The following is a 27906-nucleotide window of genomic DNA, read 5'->3' as shown; positions in this document are numbered from 1 at the left end:
AAAACTGTAACAGTTCACATCTTGGGTTACTCTTGCCAGCTACCGTGTTTCCCCGAAAATAAGCCCTACCCCGAAATAAGCCCCAGTTAAGATCGTCAGCCAGAAGGACCCATTTCGTATGTTATGATGTTCCAAAAGCTGACATGACTGTTTTTGAATAAACGTATTATTGTAAATGAAAAAATAAGACACCTCCTGAAAATACGCCCTAAGGCGTCTTTTGGAGCAAAAATTAGTATAAGACCCGGTCTTATTTTCAGGGGAAACACGGAATTCCTCCTGCCTCTGGTGACTCCCCCTCCCCTCCACCCAGGGAAATAAATATATTTGTTTAATGAATGAATGTATGTGTGGGTAACGAACAGAGGAACAGAATGAATGAACTTGGAAGCTACGAATACTCCTGGACACTCAAAAATTCTCAGAATTGCAAATTTATTGGCTGAGGAGGTACTGGGGTTGGAGGGTCGCTGTACAGAAATCCCGGAGGGAAAACGCAGGACAAGTAACAGCCTGAAAGCTTAACGGCTCCCACCAGCGGATGAAGACATGAAAGGTCTGGGAACCTCAGCGCAAGGTCAAGAGAGCGCTAAGCCTGTCCGCGCCCACCGAGACCGCCTCCAGCTCCTTCGCCTCCGCGGAGTCCCGCCAGCCTTATTTGCATGGCCAGCTGGGCGCCTGCTTCTGCTGGGTCTGGTGGCACTCCGGCACGCACGCGCCACTTCCACCGCCGCCCCCGGAGGAGCCGCCGCCGCAGCCGCCGCCGCCGCCGCCGCCGCCAGACGACTCCACGCAGTAGCTCTGCTGGGGCGCGCACGCGCTCTGGGTGGTCTGCACGCAGGAGCCGCCGCCGCCGCCGGAAGAGCCCCCGCCGCAGCCGCCGCCGCCGCCGGAAGAGCCCCCGCCGCAGCCGCCGCCGCCGCTAGACCCGCCTCCGTAGCTCTGGCACGTGACCTGCTGGCAGGAGGAGCCGCCGCCGCCGCCGCCGCCGGAAGAGCCCCCGCCGCAGCCGCCGCCGCCGCCGCCGCTAGACCCGCCTCCGTAGCTCTGGCACGTGACCTGCTGGCCGCCGCCGCCGCCGCCGCCGCCGGAGTAGCCGCCCCCGCAGCCGCCGCTAGACCCGCCTCCGTAGCTCTGGCACGAGACCTGCTGGCTGGAGCCGCCGCCGCCGCCGCCGGAGCCGCCCCCGCAGCCGCCGGAGGAGCCGCCCCCGCAGCCGCCGGAGGAGCCGCCGCCAATGGACTTGACGATCCCACCGGAACCTCCTCCGCAGCCGCCGCCGCCGCCGCCGCCACCGGAGGAGCCGCCGCAGCCGCCGCCGGAGGAGCCGCCGCCGATGGACTTGACGATCCCGCCGGAACCTCCTCCGCAGCCGCCGCCGCCGCCGCCACCGGAGTAGCCGCCGCAGCCGCCGCCGGAGGAGCCGCCACCAATGGACTTGACGATCCCGCCGGAACCTCCTCCGCAGCCGCCGCCGCCGCCACCGGAGGAGCCGCCGCAGCCGCCGCCGCCGCCGCCGGAGGAGCCGCCACCAATGGACTTGACGATCCCGCCGGAACCTCCTCCGCAGCCGCCACCACCGGAGTAGCCGCCGCCGCCACCGGAGTAGCCGCCGCAGCCGCCCCCGCCGCCGCCGGAGGAGCCGCCGCCGATGGACTTGACGATCCCGCCGGAACCTCCTCCGCAGCCGCCACCACCGGAGTAGCCGCCGCCGCCACCGGAGTAGCCGCCGCAGCCGCCCCCGCCGCCGCCGGAGGAGCCGCCGCCGATGGACTTGACGATCCCACCGGAACCTCCGCCGCAGCCGCCGCCACCGGAGTAGCCGCCGCCGCCACCGGAGTAGCCGCCGCAGCCGCCCCCGCCGCCGCCGGAGGAGCCGCCGCCCAGCCGCCACCAATGGACTTGACCATCCCGCCGGAACCTCCTCCGCAGCCGCCACCACCGGAGTAGCCGCCGCCGCCACCGGAGTAGCCGCCGCAGCCGCCCCCGCCGCCGCCGGAGGAGCCGCCGCCGATGGACTTGACGATCCCGCCGGAACCTCCTCCGCAGCCGCCACCACCGGAGTAGCCGCCGCCGCCACCGGAGTAGCCGCCGCGGCCGCCCCCGCCGCCGCCCGAGGAGCCGCCGCCGCCACCAATGGACTTGACGATCCCACCGGAACCTCCTCCGCAGCCGCCGCCGCCGCCACCGGAGGAGCCGCCGCAGCCGCCGCCGCCGCCGCCGGAGGAGCCGCCACCAATGGACTTGACGATCCCGCCGGAACCTCCTCCGCAGCCGCCACCACCGGAGTAGCCGCCGCCGCCACCGGAGTAGCCGCCGCAGCCGCCCCCGCCGCCGCCGGAGGAGCCGCCGCCGATGGACTTGACGATCCCACCGGAACCTCCTCCGCAGCCGCCGCCACCGGAGTAGCCGCCGCCGCCACCGGAGTAGCCGCCGCAGCCGCCCCCGCCGCCGCCGGAGGAGCCGCCGCCGATGGACTTGACGATCCCACCGGAACCTCCGCCGCAGCCGCCGCCACCGGAGTAGCCGCCGCCGCCACCGGAGTAGCCGCCGCAGCCGCCCCCGCCGCCGCCGGAGGAGCCGCCGCCGATGGACTTGACGATCCCACCGGAACCTCCTCCGCAGCCGCCGCCGCCGCCGCCGCCGCCAGAAGAGCCCCCGCCGCAGCCGCCGCCGCCGCCGCCGCCGCCGGAGGTCTTACAGACCACTGGGGGCTGGGGAGTGGGTTGCTTTTTCTGATAAGACATCCTTTGTGAGGAGAAGCCTGGAAGGAGGGTAGAGAGCATCAGTGGACTGTCGGCTAGAGGACGCGGGGGAGGAGGCAGCTGCAGCCATGGCAACAGCCCGCTGTCCGAGCCGCGCTGCCTGGCCAGGCTCCATGCGGTCCCTGCTCAGGTCCGGGAGAGCTCAGCGCGGGGCCTCCTAGCACTGCTGCTTTTAGAGTTGCGTCCTGTCACAGAAAGTCTTCACCAAGATTTACATAGCGCAGCTAGTAGGGCCCATTTCTGTGTCTCCCAGCCTGCCTCTGGCCTCTGCTGGCTGAGTTTGCAGTAAGCGACCCACGTTCTCATATGAGAGGTTGGGGCGCTTCACCTCTCAGGTCTCTTCCAGTCCCAACACGGATTGTCTGAGTGCAAATAGGAAATTAGCACAAGCCTCCACCTAGGGTGGGGGATTTTACCCATGCTCGCCCAACAGACGGTTTGTCAGGACGTCAGAGGACCGTTGCATCCAGTTCTGTTCTGCAAAAGCTCTTAATTCAAACTCTTGGTCTATCCCCCTGAGCTAAGCCATGATCCCTGGCCAGTTATCAGAAAAGGCAGGCTCCCCTGTGGTCTTGCCTGGACTCCCGTGGACCACCATCTCTCACCAGACACCATCAGCGATTATTGCCTATGCCATTTGCTTAAGCCTAAGCTTGGATGAGGGGACCATGACGAACAGGAAGTTGTGTCCCCGCATCTCACAAGTCATTGTTTTCTCACAACATCTCTGTAAGACAGGTGTTGGGTTCCCGTGGCTTCTGAAATCTCCATCTGCAGCATTGTCTTAACTCATTCTCCCTGCTCTGAGAGAAAGCTCAGCCTTTCTTTACAGGCTCATGAGGTCCTTCCAGCTCATTCACAGGCCACCTGGGACAGCCTGTCTGGAGTGCCCCTCTGTGCCCAGCGCCAGGCCTGCCCCTGTAGGGGGCTGCCAGGGAGACAGGAGATAATCTTGCTTTGTGGAGTTTACATTCTGGCCAGAACACCAGAGACCACCTGCACAGTAGCTCAGCCCGCCTTTCTTTTCTTCTTGAATCCCCTCTAATCATGAGTGTCGTTGGGAAGGCAGAGGTCCAGTAGCTTCCAAAGCAGAGAGAGACCTGGCCTTTCCGTCCCCTGCTCCACCTAGGCTGTGTGGGCCTGGGTTGGACCAGCTGGGAAGACGAGGGCCAGTGGAACCCACACTTACCTGAAGGAAGGGTGAGTGAGGAGAGGAGATGCTGGCTGTGTGAAGAGCACCGGAGCTCCTGAGGATTTATAGTTAGCAATGTGACTCATCCATTGATCCAGACCAGCCTCTTGTGTTTAGCCGCAGTTACATGATCCATGCTGGCGCCCCACCTTCCTGTGATTGCAAGCATTCATGGAGATTTTGGCATTCTCGAGATGGACATCCGCATGTGTGACTGGCTTCTTCTCTGATGCAACTGTGTGGCAGGCTGGCAAAGGGGGGTGGCCAACCAGAGTGGATGACGGTCATTGTTTCCAAGCACATGCCATAAGCAGAGGGCTATGCTTGAGGAATAGGTTCCAGACTCGAGGTGGTCTGAGAGTCACACTGGAGAGCTCAGTTTTTGGTCCAGGGAGTGTGGCCCTTTCAAATCGCACTGTTTGGCTTCTGATCCCATTGCTAGGAAACCCTCGTAACTTTAGAGAGAACCCGCCCCTCCTTTGCGCCAATTTTCTCCTCCAGGGTTTCACGCGTGCTTTGCTGGGATGTTTCGGTCTTGCCCACTAGCTCTAGAGAGTGTGTGAGCCCCTGGCACCCAGTCTGGGCTGTACCCATAGATGCTGCTGTAACTAATGCGACACTGGTGGCTGCTTTGATTGGTTCCTGGAGACAGCAGGTGTCAGAAAATTGATCCTCAATACTGGCTTTCTTTGCAGAGAAGCAACCTAGAGATTGACTATGTGGTCCTTGTCACCATGGCCTTTGGGTCTGGGTCTTGTGCGGCAACACTCACCTCAGCCTGACAGGCAGCCATGGAATGGAATGGGCCTGCAGTTAGGTGACTGGGTTTGGGTGCTCCCTTTGCTACTTGCCAGCTGTGTCACCTTGGGCAGGGTCACAACACCTTCCCCAGTGCCTACACCAAGAAGACTCAGTATTTGTTGGCTGTTGAATGAACAAGCTTTCTGATGCTCAGTTACCTTGTCTATCAAACAAGGAATGGTAATGCCTGTTTCATAGGCCTGCGAAGAGGGAATAGGTTTATTATAGTGTAGAAGGTAAAGCTGTTCTTTTTATTGTTTTCTCCCATAATAACACATTCCGACCTCTAACTTGGCCTGCCCTTGGACAGCAAGGTCAGGAAGGAGTCCATGGAAGGCTTGAGGCAAGCTCTTCCTACGAAAATAACTCGCAACTTAACTTCCCTGTTGACCCTAAATCAGGAACGTCACCCTTCTCCTGGATCAGCAGACCTCACGCTCCCCTTCTTTCGTCACGAACTCAATCGCTATTGTTTAGGATCCCACATTTTGTGTGTGTTGTAATGACAGCTCCAATAATAAGTTAATTATGGTGGAGTTTTAATGACTCACGTGACCTTGATTAGATTATGTGGCCTTCAGAAATTTGTGGCACTGATTTCGTTTTGCACAGCATGAACCCAGGTGAACACACGTGCTCCCCTCCTTAGAGCGTAGCCAAGAGAGAAAAGGCAGGATTCTCAGTTTGAAGCTGAGACACCATGGAGATTTTGGACGGAAACAGCCTCCAATGAGGTGATTGCCATGGTTATAAAAAGAAAGGTTTAGTTAGTTGGGCCGTGTTGGAGAAGGGGAGCCTGTGTGGGCCGTGTCCGCCCGTTCTGTGTGTTCTTTAGTTTTTAGGGAAATGTAAGGAAAAGGACGTCAGCAGTGTGATCTTGAGAAGAAAAATCTTTCATTCTTCCTCCCTTTTTTTTTGGTGTTAAAATAACCACTTCCATTACAAGTGGATGGAAACAAGAGGTTATAGTTGTTTTTTTCATGTCCTTACTTGTCAAAATGAAGATTGGGCTGTTATGTGACGGTTACTACATTTTTTTGGGGGAGACTTGTCGATGAAACTGCGAAGTTTGGTTAACTCGATTGCAGGTGACCTCAGAGAGCTAATCATCTTCAGATTGCCCGTGTTAGTTTGGAGGGTTTATGTTCTAAGAAGGATGCGTTATTTCCTTTCTATCAGATTGAATGAAGGTCCTGATGCTTTCTTCACGAATCCAGCCAACACCAGTGTACTGGGCACTATGCCAAACACTAAGGAAGAGGCAGGCGCCTTTGAAAGCTGGATCTCCTTAGTAAAATTGGTGGTGGTGGTGGCAGCAGCGGTGGGGGGACTCCATGTCTGCCTCTGCCACCCTATATAGCGTTTAATAAAGAAAACCTAACTAGTCATGTACCTTGTCTGCACGTAGAGAGGCTGATGCAACATGGTACTGAGAGCAGTGCTAGATCCTGTGGCTCTCAGCCCGTGAGCCTCACCTGAGGCGTGGCTGGAGGAGCCTGGTTCCCCATTTATCCCTCTAGACCAGAAGTAGTCCCTGTGGGATATCTGTGTGGACAGTAATTGATGGCCTCGTTTTACTATATCAGGAAATGGTGAAAGTCTGTAGAATTATTACACTTAGGTATTTGGAGTATTGTAAGACTTGACATGGCAGACTTTTAAGATTTATAGCCTTTAGACATTTCAGCCTAACTGTGTGCTTGCTGGTATGCCTGAGTTCTGCGGCCGGACAGATTTAGGACATGGCTCCTGCCTGGATTTGACTCCTTTGAGGGGACAGCCCATAGAGCACGTGTTGGTGTCCAGTGAGATGCGATGTGTTCATTCATAGGTGCTCCATACCTCCCAGTGGAATTGAAGGCAGTTCTTGAGATTCATGGTCAATCCTCAGTGTGAGGGGAGATTACAGCTTCTGAGCTTGGGGAACCCCCAGTCTAATAGAAGCCTGCTCATCACAATCTTTGAGTATCTAAAACTACACACGTGACTTCTCATGACTGCTGATAGTCTTCACACTTGAGGGGACTAGGGCCGTGTGGTTTGTAAAGGATGAAGACACAGGGCAGGGGTTGGGAGCGCTGGCAGGGCAGGCACAGAGCTTGGAAGCCCTTAGCATTGTTTGGGTTGAATGGGAACAGTTTTCTCTGAGTCCCGGCATCTCCTGGGGCTGCCATTTCTCTCCTCTCTGCAGCCCTCCTGGTCAGCAGCTGAAGAAGTGGTGACTCTGGTTGCTGAGTGGGGAGAGGAGCTAGGTGCCTGGGAGGAGGCCAGCTGCAGTGGCTCCCAGCTCCTGGAAATCCTTCTCCAGGAAGCTTCCCAAGGTTCATCCCACCCACTGCTTCCATCTCCCTGGCTGCTTTCCCTTTCCATGGCCTTAGGAAACATGGCACTAGTGACAGCCTGCTAATAACACATCCATTAGCCTGGTCTCCTGTTTTTATTTATTTATTTATTGAAGATTTTATTGGGGAAGGGGAACAGGACTTTATTGGAGAACAGTGTGTACTTCCAGGACTTTTTCCAAGTCACGTTGTTGTCCTTTCAATCTTAGTTGTGGAGAGTGCTGTTCAGCTTCAAGTTGTTGTCCTTTCAGTCTTAGTTGTGGAGGGCGCAGCTCAGCTCCAGGTCCAGTTGCCGTTGTTAGTTGCACCATCCCTTGCAGAGTTGAGGAGTCGAACTGGCAACCTTGTGGTTGAGAGCCCACTGGCCCAGGTGGGAATCGAACCGGCAGCCTTCGGAGTTCGTAGCACTGAGCTCCAACCGCCTGAGCCACCGGGCTGGCCCGTTGTCTCCTATTTTAAGTTATAACTGCCCTTGAGAGGGTGGTCCATTAGTACTTTCTTCTGTACTCTAAGATTTGCAGAGGTTAGAGCCCTCTGGGACTTCATCAGGACCTGTTGACTCTTGAGGCCACCCACTTCGGGTTCTCCCTTGCATGGAGGAGGACCACGCTGAGTGATTGAAGGGTTCCCGCATGGCTGATAGATGCACGCAGGGTCAGCTGTGCTCCTGGGGGCCACGCCTGCCCGGCCCAAATGCTTCCCGTGGGGACAGACTGGTTTATGGGCTGCTGTCACATACGTGTCTTGTTTGTTCCTCACAAGAGTCCTATGTGCTCAGTGATGTGTTACCCTCATTTGTCACACGTGGAAGCAGCTCAGAGAGGGTAATGGAATGGCTCAAATTCCCATAGCCGTTCAGAGGCCAAGCCAGCATTCAGACTCTGCTTTTGATGCTAAGTCTTGTGCTCTTTCCACGCCCTATGTTGCTCTTCTTTCTGGATCAGTGTCAGCAGAATGAAGGGCTGATGCCCCATCAGGCTCAGGTGCACACCCTCTGGGAGACGGGGAACAGAGATTGCTCTCATGGGCGCCCCAGCTCCGCAGGGACAGTTGTGTGCACTGGTAGACTGCAGGTGCTGGAAGGATGCATCTAATCAACTCCAACGTCTGCAGAGATAGATGACGACCCCAAGGCCCAGAGAGGCTAAACCACTTCCCAAGGCCACACAGCAGAGCCAACCCTAACCCGGCTCTCCGGCCCCCCAGCTCAGGACACCTTCACGTAGATTCAGGGTGTGACTTTCTGCTTTCTCCTGACAAGAATGGCTCTAGGTATTGGCAGTGAGACCAGGGAGTCACTAAAATGACAGTAAAAGTATATATTGCTGAGCGGACATGCTCAAGGAAGCTGCTGGGCCTGGAAGTACATTGCTGATTTCCCCAAGCCCTTTCACGGGTAGGCAGCTGCCAAGGGGCCTGAGGGCCCAGGGCCCATCTACTGAGCTCACATGCAAACTTTGGGAGCCGGGAGAAGCAGTGAGCAGCGCTTGTGGGCTCCAGTCCTGCCCCAGAGAGGCAGTGCCTCCTGAGGCCTCTAGGACTTTTGTGCCTGGTGGTGGTTGGTGGTCCAAGAATCTTGGCTCCTGGACCAGCCCATCCACTGAAATTCATGGGTGCATAACCTCTGTTGTGTTAACTGGATCCCAAGGCAAATGGAATCTGAAAATCAACGTGACACAGGAAAAAGCACAAGCATTTTCAACTGATAGCCTTTTAGTCTCTTTAGCCAAAGCGTTAACCGAGCTTTCCAGACGTGTGCTAACTTTAGGTGACTGGCACCAGTGTGCCTCTCTCCTGGGCTCCCTGAAAGGAGGGTAAGTGCTCTTTCCGTTTTGGTTTCAAATCCAGTTTGGATACTTGAGTGCTACTTTCAGGAATCCCCTGGGGCTGCCGTGGGCCGTGGGTATGACTTCTGTCTAACCACAGATTGTTAATAGCGTTTACTACTGAGAACCAGAATCTGGACCCAGGCTCTGTCGTCGCCAGGAAACCTGGTTCCTCTCACTTGCCGGGCAGCCTTTAGTTTTTGCTCATTCTTCAAACTATACTCCTTATTTCAGTAGCACAACTTACGGAAATTAGGTGGATGACTTGGAGCAAACCTTCCCACTGCAGAGGCGGAAGTAATCAGGATTTGGTTGGTGGGTCTCCATTGCCTTCTTCATTTGGGTCCATCCGTGTGCTCAGAGACTCCCAAGGTGGCGGCCTGTGGAACCACTGTCCACATCTGGGGCAGGTTCCCAGGGCTTTCCCCTCTGGCTAGGAGCACCATCCCTGGCTAGATGCCCCCAAATCTGCACAGTCCCATCCAACTCAGGGCTGGGCCTCAGAGTGAGTATTTGGTCAGTGTTTGTTCATTAGCCAAAGAGATGGTGAGAATTTGGTCTCATATCCTGGGGCACATGTAATCTGACTCAGTTTTCCATGGAAAGGAGCTTAAATAAATTGGCCTGGAACCCCCCACCTTTCATCCAAGGTGCCTGATTTCCCCATTGTCTCCGGCTTCTTATTTTTCAGAATATGCCTTGGATCATGGCTGTCCAGTGACCCTGACCTCCTATGGTCTAGTGGTCAGCTTTCTGCATGGGCCTGAAGCAGCCCCAGAGTAACAGCGAGGTTTGCTAGTCTCTGGTATGCTCTGGAGGGTGGCCATCAGAATCTCCCCTCTTCTGGGGTCTTCAGGTCTTGTGGGGCCTGTGCCCTAAACCTGGCCAATCACGAAGCCACTGTCCTTTTGCCCTCAGGTCCTCCACCTGTAAAGCCCACCTGACTTCCATGTCGGTTTCCTTGACGCCCCTCCTTCCCATGGCCCTCTCTGGACAGAGAGGACGGAGCTAGGAGGTGGGTCCAAGGCAGTGACAGGGAAGAAACTCGGTGGGATGACACGAGAGAACACAGACACTCATACTTCCCTGGGTGCCAGCCGTGGGTTCAGATCGGGAATTTGGGGAACTTTTCCCCCTGAGAGCTGACTCTGGAGGAGGAGGGAGGGGTACAGCAAGCAGGAGGGCTGGGTGAGGAAAGTTGGTCTGTGTCATGAGTAACCTTTGCAGAGTGTCATTACCCAGGGTGGATATAATTGCACGGGATTAAGAAAGACATGTGGGCAGACGGCATTGCTTTACCTTTTTCTGCAATTAAGACATGTCACTGGGTCCCCGAGAAGGGTTAATACATCTCCTGAGTGCTCGGTGGCAGTGAGTCCCCTGTGGGGGGAACTGGCCTCCATACCCTCTAGTAAGCCATTCTGCTGGAAACATGCAAAGAAAATGGAGTACGCTCACTACAAACCAAAGAAAAATAAGTCACCTGTCATTCCAGTATCCAAATACAACTGGTGTCCAAGTTTTGGTGACGATTTTTTGCATCGTTCTTTTTTCTTTTTTCCTTTTTTTTACCGATACTTCTCTTGTACGTAACTCAGTTTGGGGCACTGATTTGCCATGTGAGTTGTTACTGTGCACATATCCATCCCCATGTCCCTTTACGGACAAACCATGCGTCTGAACGGCTGTGTGCCATTGCCCACTCCTGCCGTCAGCACTTAAACCTCCCGGCTGTGCTGGGACCTCTGGACCCTGGAGAACTCGTTACTGAATTGCATGGGGTCTCGGTTGTCTCTGGTGGACTGCTGGCAGGGACTGTGTCTTCTTTATATGTGCAGTGTGGCTGCACAGTGGGTGAAGAGGAAGGTTTGTTGTGTGAGGACCCCCACCCTTTCCTTCTCATCTCCCGATTCTCCTCATGCATAACCCAGTGACTCAGTTTCCCTGGACTGTGTAACTCCACAGAATCATCGTTTCCCCCCAAATGTTGTTTTCCTCTTGTCTCCTTAAATGCCACCTTCTCTTCACAGGCTGCCCGGCCAGGATTTTCTTGGGACCGTGTGGTCGGACGCAATCCCTTTCAGTGTGTGTGAGAAGGTGTGGGGACGGGGCAGAGGAGGAGTCGGCAGCTCAGTGGGCATTTGGAAAAGAGGTCCCTTTGGACGCCTGAATGCAATACTAGCCAAGTGCCCAGGGGACGAGGCGATGCAGAGAAAAGAAGCACCTGGAAACACCTGTTCGGAAGAGGTGGGTTCAGAGCTCGGATTGGAAAACTAAAAAGTGTTTCTCCAGATTTGGACTTTGGCCCTCATTATTTTGCCATCACGTGTATGTGTGTGTGCGTGTACATAGGTGTATATCTATGGGTCGTGTGTACACATGGGTATGTGTGTGTCTGTCGCCTCTCCTCAGAAGCCCTGACCTCCACAGGCTTTCATCTCTCCTCACACCGACTCTCACACAACCTGTTCCCTATTTCCTGGGAAGGCGAACAGAATTGTGGGCGTTCCTCCCGGATTCCGGGGTTGCTCTCTGACCCCCGCTTGTCAGCCACCCCTCGGTGGTGTCCACAGCTGCATTGTGGAGCTGACCCACGCCATTCTCCACGACCATGGCGGTGGATTGGCCCTGATTACATTGTTCTTCTACTGAAAGTCCCCAGTGTCCTCACATCAGGGTGAGGCCCAGGTTTCTTAGTCCGAAGGGTCTTTTGTGGTGCAGTTTCTGCCCACCTCTGACTATTCCCCCATAGAAGCATTTTGCTCCAGATGCGCCTCGCTCCTGCTGAGCCAGGCTGCGTTCAGTGCCCTTCGTATTTTTTCCTGTCCGTTCCCTGCTTCGGTGACTGTCCTATTTCCTTCACTCATCTCATTCCTATTTACCTTTCAATACTCTATGCAGCATCATCCTTCCAAGAAGCCTTCCCCAGCACCCCCGTCTGACAGAGAGCACCTTGTCTTGTGGCACAGTGGTCCTGTCTCCCACTAGATTGAGGTCTCTTTGGAGGGGACACCTTGTTCGTTGTCTTGGGTCTCAAGCATCTGGTGCGATGCCTGCCCAACCCGCAGTGCATGCTGGGAGAAGGGTGGATGGACGGATGAACGCACGACTCCTGGTTGCCCACTTCCAGCATTGTCAGCAGCCTGGAAATTAGGTGACTTAGCCTGGGTGGGGAGGACATTACGTCTCTGTCCTGTTTTCTTCACCTCCCTAACAAGATGGTTTGGTCCTGGAGGGCAGGGGTGGCTTTGCAGCTCTTAGTAAACCTAGAGCCTGTGGACACACCAGGCACTGAATTAATGTTTATTGAAAGAAAAGAAAAGAAAAAAAAAATTAGGTAGAGAACGGAGGGAGGGAGAAAGAAAAAGAAGGTAAGAAGGACAGATTTGTTTCAGAATTCGTAATGGCCGGTTTGAGTCCAGTCAGAAATGGGGACTTTTCCTCTCTCCCCAACTTGGGGTTTTCTGATCCAATTCTGGCAACTCCCAAGAAATGATAAGACCTATTTGGACCGAAAGGGGGAGATAATTGAGATTACATAGTTTTTGAAGTTTTTAAGTGGATGTCAGTATAGGTTTCTGAATTGTTGGTGCGATTTCATTATAAAGATGATTGTGATGTTAATAATACGTGATTAAATTATTCATAATATTTAATTGCTCTCCAGGATTAAGACGGTTTACTCCTCATAATCCCAGGGGGATCGTGTGTAGCTTCCAGAAAAGGTACGTAGCGTGCTGTGTGCTCGCCACTGGTGAATCACAAACCCTCCTTATTTTACTAGCTGTGTGCTGCTTCTCCCCCCCTTAGGAAAATATTGACGTTTGTGCTAAGCGAGGTCTTTGAATCCTGAGTTCTTTTCTTACTTGTCTTGGAATTTGGAGCAAGTCACTTGACCTTACCTTAACACGTTGCGTACAGCGGTGTTTAAATCCCTCATACCCCTCTGTTCTGGCAGGTTTTTAAAAGAAACTACTTTAAAATGCACTCTTCTCTTTAAAGCGTAAATGCTTCTATGTCATTTATTATTTTTCTATGGAATTTTTTAGGATTTACTCACCTATGATGTTAGTAATCCCTCCTGGTGTGATACTGCAGAAAGCAGCTTCCTTTGTGCAGTGGGACACGGAAAAAACGAAGATTCTCGTGATCCGTACGCAATGTGTTAAAATGGTATAAAATAATACCAACCTCACAATTAGATGAGAGAACCAAATTCCAACCCTAGACCATGGAGTAAACATTTCTAATTGGGGGAAAAGACTAGGAAATGGAATCTGGACTAGAAACCACTCCTTTGAGCGTTTGAGAATGGAAAGTAGAAGAGGTAACCCCCCTTCCCCACTCACGCCCCCGCTCACCCCTCCCTTTTAGGAAGAAAATAACTTGTTCATGTTTGTAGACTGTGGACAGAGGTAGAAAACGTTTATTTTGCTGAGGTAAATGTATAACTGGGTGATAATTTGCAAAGGGAAAGAATAAAATACGATTAAAATGGTACTTTTGACCTTCATAAAGATCTTTATGGGTTTAATATTTTCATTGATTTGCTAATTTGTGTAGATTATCGGAATAGATTTTATTTTGATCACCTCTTCATGCCACGAATAGAATACAAAGGAGATGTTTTTATAAAATTGGATCTGTTTTCTAGAAATGCTTGTAGCTATGCCCTAATGTGTGTTAGAACAAGCACTTCAGGTTTATGGTATTCATGGATATTATTGCCTAGGATGAGGTAAAAGAAAGTAATACAGCTGTTAAAATAAATTTGGCAAAGTGAAAATAGTGAGTTGATCTAGAGAAAAGTACTAAATAATAACACAGGTGGTACGTGGATATGGGAAAAACTGAAGGAAGTATGTGAATCATTGAGATTTCCCAAACCCTGGATGACAGCGTGGGCCCTGCTGCTTCCCTTTGGAGGGTTCCAGACGTCCGCGGGGAAATGCAGACTGTGGTGTAGAAGTCCTGCCCCCATGTTCAGTTAAGGGCAGGGGGAGGTTCAACAGTGTGAGAGCACATCCTTGTCTGTCCTTTCTGAACCCGAGGATGTGTCTTTGGAGGCAGGCGTGTGAGGTGGGCAGTCCTCTGACCCCTAGGCCTACCGTCGTGCCCCCAGACTCTTCTATTCTGCCTCCAACTCAGTATGAAAACGGTTTCTGGGTTGTGGTGAGATTCTGGTGACTGAATCAGTATCAGGAGACCTGGGGTGGAAGCCTGGTCACATCACTCGCTAGGTGTGGGACCACATGTCCTGTCACTGAACTTTTCTGAGCCTATGTCTTTGTGTGTAAATTGGGTTTGATGTGCCTGCGTTTTGTGGATGTTGTGAGGATTATACAATTTTGTTACTTGGGAAAGCTATTGAACAATAGTAGGTGTTGGAGTAAATGTTGGTTGGACTCAAGGAAAGATTGTACAATCCTAGAGTGTAGACATCTGATAGTAGTTTAATGTGGGTCACCACCAGGGGCACACGGCTTGTAAGGGCTGGAATTATAGTCAGAAGGGCCAAGTGATGATGGTGGAATGTCAGGTGTCACTGAGGGGGGTGGGCAAGGGGGGAGTGACCGGAGGCGTCTCCCAGGGGCAGATCTCAGTGGATTAGGGGTCTGGCTAGCCTGTCCCTTTTGTCCTCGTCATATTGTCCTGAGCCATCCATTCAGGACTTAATGCTATTAGTACAATGGTAGCAACTACCATTTGTTGTGCCAAATACTGTTTTAAAGGCTCTCCACGTGGGATTTCATTTAAACCTCACCACCTGTGGTTCTAGTATCACATTTCACAGGTGACAAAAGTGGGGTTTGAGGACCATGCAGAACGCGTCCAGTATCACATGCTCAGAAGTAACTGAGCCCAGATTACAGGTGGGTCTGTCTGACACCAAAGCCCATGCTTTTTGAACTCTGCTGTCCTGTGGGACAGAATGCTGCACCAGGGTCAGCATCCGCAGGTGCTTTCGGAGAGCGGTCTAGTTGTCACACATTGCTCTTGACAGAGACAACACACACACACACATATACACACACACAATTCCCTGCCCTGGTGGAACATTCTAGCACAGCGGGACAGGGACTGACTGGACTTCATGAACACGCCAGGCAGCATTCCACACTATCTGGTCTCAGCTTCCTAGTCTGCACGAGACACGGCTGGGATGGCTGGCCTCCCAAGTTCCTTCTGGCTTTGGAAGGACGGTGAACTCCATGAGGGAAGGACTGGTGATTCCCGTCTCTGACAGCCTTGCACAGAGATGCTGGTGCCTGATTGGTCCCCTGTCTGCAGGATGCTCTCCCATTGGACCACTGGCATTGGGTTGAGGGACCATGTGGAGAGTTCAGTCCAAGATGACTCTGGGTCCACACACCACTTTGTTGGTTTGGTCCGTCTGCCTTGGTGATCTTCCAGACCCAGATCTCCAAGGAACCCAGAAAACTAAGGACCCCAAGAAGCTGGTTTATTAAGCTTCCGTGATAGAATGGGGGAGACTGTTGTGCCTCCCTTCAGCAGGGGAAGCCCAGGCTTTTGGACCCCACGTCAACCTTGTTTAGGGTTGAATGGAAAGGAGGTTCCCAGCCAAGACAGTGATTCGCTATCCCAGGAAGCGTCTTCCAACATGACGTTGTGTGCTCCCTTTCTGAGCCGCTACATACACTATTAAGGAAAAAGTCATTTTCATGGTGTGTTTCCATCATGGGTTAATGTCTGTCTCCCTTGCTGGACTAAGAACTCCTTGAGGGTAGAACAGAAATGTACCAATCATTCCAGTAGGTAGTCCAGGGCTTGTCATGTAGTGGTGCCCGCTAAGTGTGGGTCCAACAAAACTGAGGGGCACAGCATAACCAAGGGGACTGTACCCACTTGTGGCCCTAGGAGGATGTTATTTCACTGGAGGATGAGCCTGCCCTGGTGAGTCGGTCACCTCCGTCGGGAAGCCCTTAGTGGCGCCTACCACCATTGTCACCACCAAGCTTAAGACTTGGCTACATACAGGACATAGGGGTGCCACACTACACCCCGAGCCTTGCTTCAGCATAGCACCTGGTCTTGGAAACCTGGGGAAGTCACCAGGAAGAGGTGACAGCAGGGTGATGTTAATTGCTGCTCACTGTGCCTAATCCCCCAGTGACTCAAATATGAGACAGGAGATGCTGCAGCCAAACTCTTGGCTGATGGACATGGAATTAGCCTGGTTCAAGTCCAAATTATTTGTTGTCTTTGCTGGAACGAGTGTGAGAAATGCCACTGAGTTCCAGAGATGCCTCGGCTGTTGTGTTTACGCTGTTTGGACAGGCGATTACAGGCGCAGCAATTTGTTTTTCTTTAAAATAAATTGTTTTCTGATTCCTGAGCCTAATTGCTCACCTCGCTATCTGTGGCAGAACAGGGTGAGTGTCTGTCAGCAGGGCTCAGTGTCTGTGGGGGTGTTGGGCCAGGTGTGGCCAGTGGGCCCTTCTGCCCCCGCTGGAATGTGGCCTCACACTCCTGCTAGGTGACCTCTCCACAGGGGAGATGGAAACTAGTAGGGCCAGGTCCGACAGGTGTGGTCAAGGCTTGTCCAGGGTGGGCTAAGAGAGCCTGCCTTGGCGGACTTCCTTTGCTCTCTCCCCTCTTCTTCCTCTCAAATGCATGAAAGGAAATTGCCATCGTGGACAAACCCAAAGTGGAGGAGACACGGAAGGCTGAGATCTGGAACAAACTGTGGTGGCTGGGAAGGAGCAAGTAAGGCCCTGTAGACCACCCAACCTGGGAAGTACCATCCTATTGGCTGCTCTCGTTCTAGTCCATGTACCCTTTTCTCCAGCTGTCCTTCTAGGTACCGTCTCCTCACCCACCCTTGTCCTGTCAAATGGCAGCAGCAAAGAGGGGGGAGGGGCTTTAGTCTCAGTAACCAGGTAGCCCTGGAGTTTGCTGCTTTGTGCCTAGTTTGACTTCAGCACCTCTGTTTTCTTCATCCCCGACGCCATTGCCACCATGTCTGTGTTGCCATTAATTTCTACACTCATCAAATGCCGACACTGTATGTTACCATCTGCTACCACGGCGTCATCATTATCCTGACCACCACTGCCACCTGTGCTCATCGTCACCATCGCTACTCCCGTCTCCACCAGCTTCATCGCCTCCATCACCGTCACCACCACAATTACAAGTACTACCACGGCTACCTGCACTAATTCTTCCCATTGCCGCCACCTCCATCATTCCCACCCCATTGCCACCACCGCCGCCAGCCCCACTGCCAGCTCCGCCATCGCATCCACCGTCTTCAACACTCCCAGCATCATCACCAGCATCACCTCCACCACCATCACTGACCGTCTCCACCATTATTACCACCACCACCGTCACCGCCATGATTCTCACTCTCCCCACCACCGTGGCCACGACTAGAGAAGTGCCATGGAGAAGACAAGATTTAGGAGTTGATGCATAGTCGTCTTCCCATGATGAAAAGACTGGCAGAACAGTTCCAGTTACTTACTGTGGGTATAGAAGTTAGAGTTAGAAGAATGGATGGAAGTGACAAGGAGTTATAACGACATTTGGGCAAAGTGTAAACGATGTTTTCATAGAGCTGGGGGAGGAAAGAGGGGTGAGATGTTTGATGATAAAAGTTGAGTAATTTGGAGCAAGCTGCATTTGTTTGCCGAGGTGACAACCCGCTGGGTGGTCCAGTACGTAGGTGGTCTTCTGGTCCAGTCGTCCGCTGATGCTGGGGTCCCCTCTCTACACTCCCTTGACAGTGGCATGTAAGCTACATAATGCTTTTCGTACTCGGAAACTCATTTAATCCTGAAGTAGCTAGTTCCTTCTGGCTATTTTTATTTTGTAAGTTTCTAATCCTTCTATAATACAGGAATACATTCTCTTACAAATTTTAGACACTTCAGATCAGGGTGAAATCCTTTCTGGTCACCATTCCTGATCCTTGTTCCTATATCTTTGTTGCCTTTGCACAGGCAACCAGTGTTGTAATTTGGTATGATTTTTTAATAGATCACTTTCTTGCCTTTACGTACATATTTGGAAACAATATAGTGTTGTATTGTGTGTATATTTTACACAAATAGCATGCTTTATGTGTCTTTCTGCCCCTTGCTTTTTGTTTTTGTTTTTAACTCAACAATAAATTAGTGGAATGGTGAAGAGGATGGACTCTGGAGCCACTGCCTGGATTCAGGTCACAGCTTCGTCACTTGTTATTTGCGTGATCTAAATTATTACACATTAGCCTCAGTTTCCTCCTCTGTTTAGTGGGAGTATAGTCTACCTACATCCATAGGGCTCTGGTGAGGATTAAAGGAATTGACTCATGTAAGCGCTTAGAACAGTGACTCAGTACTCTGTGGACAGTCATATTATATTATTGCTGTCATTATTCCTTAGTAATTTATAGGTTGGATCTACCACAGTCTAGTTAGCCATTCCTAAATTGACGAGCATGTCGCTTGTTCCGACTGTCACTGTTGCAAACAAGCCTTTCGCACATATTTTTACCTATGCCTCCTTCTGCACCTGAATGGTAGTTTCTCAGAGGCAGAGAAGAAGTAAAATGGCTGCATCCTGTCACTTTAAATGCTGTATTAGGAAAACATAGTTATAATGAGTAAATCTCTGTCTCCTCTTCCTTCCACCTGTTGGTTTTAGTTCCAGTCCCGTGGGCAGTTTGAGCTGCATAGCAGCTCTGAGGTAGTAGAACCCAGTGGCCAGGACTAATAAATAACCTCAGGTTCAGACTCACTTTGGGGATGGGGGGCAGGTCACATTTTGGGAGGCTTGCTAAACATCAATATATAACAACTCGTTTAATCGTTATGTTATAGGTACCTCAACTGTCCCCGTTTTACTCAGGAGGAAATGGAGACAAAAAGAAGCCATGTAATTACTGAGGGGCGCACAACTCTAAGAGGTAGATTTTTTTTTTATACAGGTGTGAATGCCGAGTCAGTTACTCCATGTGTCCTCTTAGTGTTCTAACCAGCAGGTGTAAAACAGCCAATAAATGCTAGCACTATTCTAGGGCTGATGGGTGATTGTTAGGCCCAGAGAATTATTAACACCGTTCCCTTTACGACTCTCAGATTGCGATGGAGCTCCTCTCCGGGGCATTCATTTTGTGTCTCTCCATAAAGTGACAATGAAACTGTGGTTTCAAGCCTCGGGTTGACAGATAAGATAAATGCAAACATACTTAAGTGTAAATGTGAATGCATATGAATTCCCGTTTGTGATTGAGCAGACCCTGATGGAGGAGTGAAGCTACGCTGGCTGCCCACCAAAGAGACTGATGGGGGTGTCTGTACCTGGCACCTGAGGAGAAGAGGTCTTAGCTTGAGATGCTGGAGTATTGGAGGTGGACGGGAAAGGCATTTCCTTCTGACCCAGAAAATCGTGCTGGAGCCATAAGGAAATGGCACTCATTGAACATTTACTCCGGGACAGAAGCTGCAGGTACCAAGATGAAGCAGGCACAGCCCCCGCCTCCCAGGAGCTCGCTCACATTACAGATGGAGTGTGGACAAGTACATGCATGATGGCATGACAGGGTGATCCACGAGGACACACTCTAGAGGGAAATACGAAGTGTCGTGGGGGCTCCTAGACCTAGCGTCCTTCAGAATATGTCAGAGGGACCAAGAGAGCGGGGAGGAATTCGAGGCAGAGGGAAGAGCCCCTGTGAAGGTGTGTGTGTATCACAGCAGGGCTCGTGCAGGCCGTTGCAGGGTGCATGCCTGGGTGGAGGCGCGAGGCACGTCACCTCATGGAGGGGGTGGAAAGCCAGGTTAAGGAGTCCTGCTGAGGAGGAGGGACATGGGGAGGCCCAGAGAGCCCGCGTGTCTCCAGGCAGCGCCCTGTCCCCAAAGCAGAGGCAGCGGGGTGAACCTCCAGGGTTTGCAGGGGGATGAAGGGCCGGTGGCTTTCATCCAAGGGAAAGGCTAGATGGGCATAAACCCGTCACTTCTTCTGGAAAAACTGCTCCCAGGATGTGCCTGAGCCCGTTGATGAAATGCAGAAGGGCAGTTGGGCAACCTGGGCCCCTCAGGTACTGCCTTTCTTCTGCAAGGTTTCGATGACAAGAAAAGAGGGATTTCTTCACTGCTCAGCTGTGCGAATCACTGGGCGGAGGGGGCTATGGTGAAATGGGGGACAGCCGCACCCTACCCTGCAAGGCTCCTGGGTCTCAGGAATACTGCAGGCAGCCATGCCTCTGCGTTTAGGAAAGGGGGATACCTTCCACACTTTCTTCGGTTCCTCACATACCTTCATTTACCTCATACAGTGTGTCAGCTGCCTCGATGAGCCCTTTACAACCAGGACCTGATTTTATCTCCACAATCATCCTGATACCTCCATTCGACAGATCACAATATGTGATGCACGGTGCCGTGAATGTCCATTTGATGCCACATCCATTGCCGTTCAATTGCAAATAGACAGGTACTATTCTGGATGCTGGGGACCCAGCAGAGACCATGGTCACAAGGACCTAGTGACAGAGGCACCTGGCAGGCTGCTCCTAGGATCTACCAAGATAATGGGCATGAATGTGTTTGATAGACCAGTACATGCCGCATGTATCATGGGCCACCCCGGCAGGGAGAAGTGCTCAGCCCACTGCGAACATGGGATAACCTTGGCCCATGTGGACCAGAAAGCTCAGAAGACCTGGCACTTGTGACTGCCCTCCCACAGGTGGCTGGGTGGCTTGATCCAGGTGACTGGAGGTCTTGGCCTTCGAGGTCCTAGGGGTCAGACAGAGCACTATATTGGTTGCCCACTTGTCACAGCTGTGGGGTGGCCCTTTTCCCTCCCCCCCTCCACTCCCCACATTCCAGTTCCTTCCACAGCGCCCACCCCAGGGCTAGGAAGATGCTTAGCAGAGGAAGGCCAGGTGTGAGGCTGGAGACTGCTCCCATCCTCTTGGTCTTGGGTCCCTGTTTGCCTGGACTTGTGCTTGAAGGTCTGAGAAGCAGCAGCCCATGGAGAAAGCTGGGGGCTTCAAGACCTAAGCTGGAACTCACCAAGCTGTCTGGTCCCTCTAATGCTTTATTGTATTATGTTTTTTTGCCTGTTTATGAATATACCATCCTCAACCCCGTAGCAAAGAGTACCGGTGTTACAAGGAACCCTTTGAACATCAGAACCAAGGAAAGCAAGACAGATCAGATCTAGGAATCCAAAGGAACAGTTTTTCTTTATCATTTTAAAACAACAAGCAAAGGATGTAACCCATTACAAAAGCGATGCGTGCTTACGTAGGACGTTTGTACAATACAGAAAACATCAATAATAACAGAAAAATAATCTTAGGGCTAAATTACACTGGTGTTTAGAGCATGCAATTCCATATTTATTCTTTTAAAGTTTCATTTAATAATAAGATCATTTTTCTCTCCCACGTTTTAATGACTGAATACTATCCCATTGTATGAATATACCTCAATTTATTTAATCATTTCTCTACTGTTGATAATGACATTATTGCGTTTCCTTGCTTTTATACAATTGTTGCCATAAACAGCATCGGACACCCAAGTCCTTAAACATTGCCAATTGTTTTCTTAGGTAAATTCCCAGAAGCAGGATCCCCAGGTCACATCACGTCCTGCGTACAGACAAGGAAGGCTCTGGAGCCAGGACTGTGGACTGACACTCTGCCACCTGCCAGGCGAATGGCTTTGGAAGAGGTCAGAGGACCATGGTTTCCTCCCTGATGAGTGTGTGTAATAACAGTGCCTCCTGTACCGAGTTGCTAAGTGACCTGTGTGGCTTAACACAGGATAAACCCTTAGCTCATGTCCTGGCCCACAATGAGCACAAACTTGGCTATTATTGTTATTATTAATATTTTGTTATTGTTGCCAACTTGTCCTCCTGCAGGAGTGTCCCAATTTAAACTCCCACGGGCATTGTGTGAGAGCATTTGTTTCCACACACTTTTGTCAACACTGGGTATTATCATTCCTCATTATTTCATTGTTTGCCGGTTTGATAGGCAAACCTGTTGCTTCCATTTTACTGCTTTGATTACTAGTAATAAGCGTTTTTTTGGATGACTTTATTGGTGTTTATTTATTCATTAGTGAAATTCCCGTTCATGATTTTTTTCTCCTGTTTTGGGCAGGCACAAAAACCACAACCTTTTTCAGATGGATTTCTGGAATATACTAAGGTCTTGTGCTATTTGATTTTGCCTCTTTTTGTGGACGTAGAAATTGTGTTTTTCCTTGTTGTTCTTGCCTGTGCAATACACTGAAAAGCCTACTCTGCCCATATTTTTCCAGTTGTTAGTGTTTTATAATTTTTTTACTTTTACCTTTTGAATTCAAATGAAATTAATTTGGAATTTTAATAGTTAATTTCCCCACTTTTCGGTTTAATTTTTTATCAATGACTTATGATAGACTAAAGGATTTATTTCTGGCTGTCTCCTCGGTTCCATTCATCTCTTTGTCTTTTTCTATGCTTGCATTTCAATTGTTTTTTGTAGCTTTATAAAATCCTTTAATATCTGTTGATAGAAGTCCACTTTCACTAATTTTGGGGGGAAATATTTTCTTGGCTGTTATCATCTGATTATTTCTATAAATAAACTCTGGACTAACTTTGTGACTTCTAAGAAGAATACTGATTTTGATTAGAATTGCATTAATTTTATAAATTTGGGGAGAACTGGTATTTTTTACTGCTCTTGCACTTGCCTACTTAAAAACATGGAAGTTATTTCTTATTTAATCAAGCTTTTTAAAAGTAAACTTTTAATTTTAGCATAGTCTAAGACTTACAGAAAAGTTGCAAAGCTAGAACAGCATTCCTGTGGCTCTAGCACCCAGTTTTTCCTACTGTTCACATCTTACATTATTGTAGTACATTTGTCACCACTAATAAACCGATATTGACCTATGTTATTATTAACCAAAGTCCATACTTCATTTGGATTTAATTTGTTTTCTCCTGATGGCCTTTTTCTGTCCCAGCGTCCCACTCAGAATCCCACATTAGCTGCCATGTCTCTGTCGGCTTCTCGAACAGTTTCTCAGAATTCCTTGTTTATGATGATCCCGACCATTTTGAGGAGCGCTGCTCAGGTATTTTTAGAACGTTCCTCAATTTGGCTTGGCCTGATGTTTTTTCATCTTTATTTTCACAAGCTGTGAAAACAGATTAGAACAGACATCGTTTCTTTAGGTCATGGTAGCTAGAGTCCAAAGGATATCAGAGTAAGTTACAGAGCTGTCGTCATCCATAAGGGAGACTTTTTTCCAAAAGAAACGTCTATCGTTGGGACCTTACAGTGGGTGACACGGAGCGTCCAGTCTCCATCAAGGGTGTGGTAACATACAAAACTAGTTTCTCATGTTTTTAAGACTTTTGGTTAAGACTTGTATGAAATCCCAGGTCAGCGCGTGGAGTTTTGGTCCAAACAAGGTCATTTTTTGAGCAGCCAGGTTAACACATTTTGCATGTTTGACTTCTGCTTGTCTATCTCGTCCCCAGAGAGAACCTAGGGGAGAGGTATGGTTACATAGCAACTCCCTCCGACGTCCTTTGCAGGGCCAAGGACTATCACTATTAGTTTCTTGGTTGAGTCTTCTCCTGAATTCTGGACCCCTGAAGTTAGAAGGTACGAGCTCAGAGCCTGAAGTACTGGTGAGTGTATTTGCATAGGATTTGGAAAGCAGATGAGCAGGGAGCAGGCTTGATAACCTACTACAAAAATAGAGATGTCAGTCCAGGGCTTGAACCCACATGGAAGGCTGCCTGCCACTTTACAGAGCCAAGCTTTTGGGGCCACCTGCAGGTACAGCTTGGGCACAGCCCTAACCCTCACGGAGGCCCTTGACTGAGCCCCTGGTCTTCCGTTCCACAGTGTAAGCAGAATTATTTTGTCTTAAAAACAAAAGGTTTGATTACAGAACTACCTTAGCAAGGGTCCCCTGGTCATCATGTGACTGGCTTCTCTCAGGACCCCTCTGTTATTTTTTTTTTTTACTTTAACTTTTTAAAATTTTTATACTTCACGTTGCTTTTCTCTTACATGAAGAACTTAGTCGCTACCAACATTAACACGTCACTTATTTGCTTTATTTTGCAATATATGTTAGATTCAAAATAAAACTATCAGTACAATAACTTGCTTTAAAGTCTTGAATTAAATTTGAGATTTCTTTTGTCTTGAGAACATATCCCATGAGGCCTGTTAAAATATTTCAAATGCTTCTAAAGCATTTGAAATAATTGTTTTCTTGGTGTGTTTGTTACCAATTTGATATTATAATTACATTTATTTGTTTTCAATTTTAGGAACTCGCTTTTTGAATACTAAAATATTTATTTCTCAAAAAACCAAAATTAGGGCCAGCCCGGTGGCTCAGGCAGTTAGAGCTCCATGCTCCTAACTCCGAAGGCTGCCGGTTCGATTCCCACATGGGCCAGTGGGCTCTCAACCACTAGGTTGCCAGTTCAACTCCCGCAAGGGATGGTGGGCTGTGCCCCCTGCAGCTAGAAAATGGCAACTGGACCTGGAACTGAGCTGCGCCCTGTACAACTAAGATTGAAAAGGACAACAACTTGACTTGGGAAAAAAAAAAAAGTCCTGGAAGTACACACTGTTCCCCAGTGAAGTCCTGTTCCCCTTCCCCAATAAAATCTTAAAAAACAAACAAACAACAACAACAACAAAGAAACCACCAAAATTATATAAAAATGAACATGAGTTTTGATTCCATCTCTGTCTCCTCCATCTCGTAATTTTTAAAAATGTTTCTGTTCTTCCACTTTTTCATCTTCCTCCTCCCTCCTTTGCCTTTCTGAACTAGTCGGACCTAAAGCTCTCAAGCAGGTCAGAGTGAAGCAGGTGGTGAGAGCGGAGGGGAGGGATTGCTGTGGTCGGACTCCTCTGTTTTGAATTGGCTGCAAAATCATCTCCCATCCCCATCCCCCTTGCCAATCACTTCCAGGACACGGTAGAAGTTCGCTTCATGGAATTACTGAGTCAGTGGGATTTTGGAGAAAACTTGCCAAAGATGAGTGTTTTCAGTGCTGATCATTTAATCGTTGATCCATAGTCTCTGGTAGTAACTAAATTCTAGGACCTTCTCCCTTGGTCCCTGGAGGCCTTCCCTGCATCGTGTCACAGTATGGAGCGGCATCACCCATCTTCCAATTCCGCATGGCCTGAAGGCATGAATTCATCACCCCGGTGAGTGTGACTGCATTGTTAGTGTAATAATGAAGGGGGTGCGAAAACACCGCGATTTGCACACCTGGATACATCCTCCACCTGAAATGTTGCACTTACATTGAGATTTGAACTTGTTGCCCGTCATTAAGGACTCACCACTTCCCTTACACTTTTTTGGTGCCTGAGCTCACGGTTGGTTTTCACCAGTAGAGACTGAGTTACATTTGTGTTTTTTTATATTTGTGCTTGGGCTTGGAGTCACGGTACAGATTCTTTGATGTTCAGGACTGGATGAGTCGGACAAAAGCTTTGTGGGCGCATATTTCAGTACCTTTGTTACCTTTGGGTTCCTAGGCTCTCTGTGTGATAGGCCAGACGCTCAGACAGTTTTACGCTCAAGCTCGAGGGAGACAGTGCAGAAGGAAGATGGGCTCCAGCTAGCTGCCCCTAGGGAGCTGCTGGGGCATTATGTAGGGCAGAGTGAGGGAGGGCTCCACGTCAGCTGGGGTGCCCTCTCCTTTCTTCCTGCTTACGGCGACGCGAGGTCCTGGCATGTGCCTGGTAGGCCCAAGAAGGCGGTGCTACTCAGTACGGCCGCTAGGAAGGTCCACCACGGTCAATTCAGGCTTGTGTGCGCATGGGAATGGTGGGGGTCGATGGCCTTGGGGAAGTTTTGAGGTTGGAAAATTGCGTATCTTCCAAAAGCAGCTGAGCTGGGTGGTGCCAGGTATGGTGGTTAAGTGCAGCTGAGCCCCCGCCCTATTCTGTTTCTCCTTCTTCACCAGGACACCAAGAACTCGTGATTTCCACATAAGTCGTACGTACCACGAATTGGAGGTCAAGCTGAAGCTAGGGTCTCACGTCCAGTTTTCTTTTGTGAATTCACTTCCTTACCCACCGGGGCAGAGTTGCCCACTCCCTCCTGTTGCCATCTTTTCATGCTAGATATTTTTCTAACGTCATATTTCTTTGATTCTATTGCAAGTTTTTTTCTGTTTCTGTGTTTGCCTCTCTTAGTGGACGATGAGCCCCTTAGGGCAGCGACTTTGTCGTCTTCTTTTCTGAATTGCTAGGGCCGAGTTCAATGGCGGGCCCAGCAGGCATCCATTAGATGTGTATAGAATGAATGAACAGACCAATGGACATGCCATGCCAGTTTCATCAGTAATCTGCGTTCATATTCAGCTGCCAAGCATTCTTTATACCCAGAATTTGCCACCAGGCGGCAGTGTGGAGCTCGTGGCTGGACCTTCCTCTCTTGGGGCCTCATACCTGGGTGCTCTGGCCGGTCCCCTGTTGTGTCATAGGTGTATGAGTGATTTCCTGCTCCAGGGTCCCTCCTGACTCCTGCTTAGAGCCAGTGGATGTCAGAGGTAGAAGGGACCTAAATGAGCATCTTGTACAATCCCATCCTTTCACAGACGGGGGCCGAATGGGCTCCACGTTCCCGGTTCCTGTACCGACCTCAACACTGGAGCCCACAGGGCAGGTGGGTGGGACTGAAGATTTGCTTTCATGGGAAGCTGAACCTGAGTGACCCTTTTACACGGTCTGAGGCCACGGCTGGAACAGTCGCTGACTCCCACCCTCTTTTGGCTTTGGCAGTCTCGGGGGCTAATGGGCATCAGGGTGGATTTGTCACCTGGATATTTTAGTGGCAGCAACGACAATTATCAGCGGGCCCTCCTCCTCCCTGCCTCACGTCCGGCCCCTCCTCACCGCCTGCCAAAAAAACACCTTGCACAACTGTCCTCTTTTTTCAAATGCATGTGGGGCAACGTTTTCCATGAGTCACCCTCACTGAGTGGTGTCATCACTCAAGAGGATGTGGCCTTAAGAGTGTCACCTGGGGTCTGGAGAGCTGGGGCGGGGGTGGGGAACTGGAACGTGGTGGCCCCGATGAGAGCTTTACCGGGAGCCTGTGAACAGGGCACAGGCCCACATTCTTGGAAGTCTGGCACTGTCCCCAGTGCGTGACCCCTGCCCCACTGCTGACACCAACATTCTTGCATTTAAAACTGGGTCGCGGCAAGTGTGGGTGATGGTGTTGGTGGCAGGTATATTAAGCTGCAATGATACAAGAACTGGGAGGGTCAGAATCGACCTCTGAACCCCAGGCTGCGTTGGACATCAGTGGAGTATTCAATACGTGGATGGAAAAACACTTCCTGTTTTGGACAGGGCTCTTTACATGTGAATAAGGAGATTGTCAGGTGTCTTTCATTTGTTTGTTTTGCATGTGGAGTTTTGATAACATACCTTCTTCATGACCAGTGTGGAAAGGCTGAGGATAAGGGGGTGTGAGGTGGGTACTCTCAAACTTTGCAGGAACGCTAGGTGTGGGGTCTTCTGAGGCCCGGGGTTTGTCCTTGCCTCTCAAATTGGGGGGGGGGGGCATTTTGGGCCAGGACTGTGTCTCTCCACTTGCTCTGGAGGCCCCATCTTCAAACCGGGGTTCTGTGATGGTCAGGGCTGGGTCATCACACAGGATGAGTCCTCCAATCAGATGAAATGTGTGGCCCCTCAGGCTTTAGACCAAGGACCCTGTGACAGAAATGGTGGCAGTGCCTAACCAGAGGGCAGAGCTGTCACTCCCTCTGCCTCCGTGGCCAGCACCACCTGTGGGTCAGGCTCAGGCAGTAGGCAACGGGCAAGGGGCCAGGCATGGTCCCAGCACCCAGGGCCGTCTGCACCTCGGGGGAGGGCCAGCTGTGTGTGTGTGGCACATGGTGAGAGGGGGTGCAGTGTGCAAACCTCATACACGTGTGAGGCTCTGGAGGGTGAG

General features: G+C 50.7%; 1 protein-coding gene and 1 non-coding gene across 18 annotated transcripts; one reads left to right on the top strand and one right to left on the bottom strand.

The window, feature by feature from the left end:
- Positions 1-418: 418 nt before the first annotated feature.
- LORICRIN (loricrin cornified envelope precursor protein) lies at positions 419-2786 on the bottom strand. The gene is made up of 2 exons (XM_074319100.1): positions 1927-2786; positions 419-1885 (listed from the first exon to the last, which is right to left on the bottom strand). The coding sequence occupies exons 1-2, from the start codon at positions 2784-2786 to the stop codon at positions 655-657; spliced, it is 2091 nt and encodes a 696-aa protein (XP_074175201.1). The 3' UTR covers positions 419-654.
- An 80-nt stretch (positions 2787-2866) lies between these two features.
- On the top strand, positions 2867-27855 carry LOC109435409 (uncharacterized). Of its 17 annotated transcripts, XR_012491834.1 has the most exons (5): positions 2867-12651; positions 18760-18845; positions 19176-19387; positions 20217-20374; positions 21503-27855. It is a non-coding gene; the product is annotated as an uncharacterized LOC109435409 (transcript). The 17 variants fall into 17 exon arrangements; XR_012491839.1 differs by lacking the exons at positions 19176-19387; positions 20217-20374 and having other exon boundaries at positions 2867-11173; positions 12594-12651; XR_012491836.1 differs by lacking the exons at positions 19176-19387; positions 20217-20374 and having other exon boundaries at positions 2867-12080; positions 12594-12651.
- Positions 27856-27906: the final 51 nt, after the last annotated feature.

This window comes from Rhinolophus sinicus, linkage group LG14 (assembly GCF_036562045.2).
Source record: "Rhinolophus sinicus isolate RSC01 linkage group LG14, ASM3656204v1, whole genome shotgun sequence".
NCBI lineage: Eukaryota > Metazoa > Chordata > Mammalia > Chiroptera > Rhinolophidae > Rhinolophus > Rhinolophus sinicus.
The sequence above is the reverse complement of the archived record's forward strand: the minus strand, read 5'-3'. Positions and strand labels throughout refer to the sequence as shown.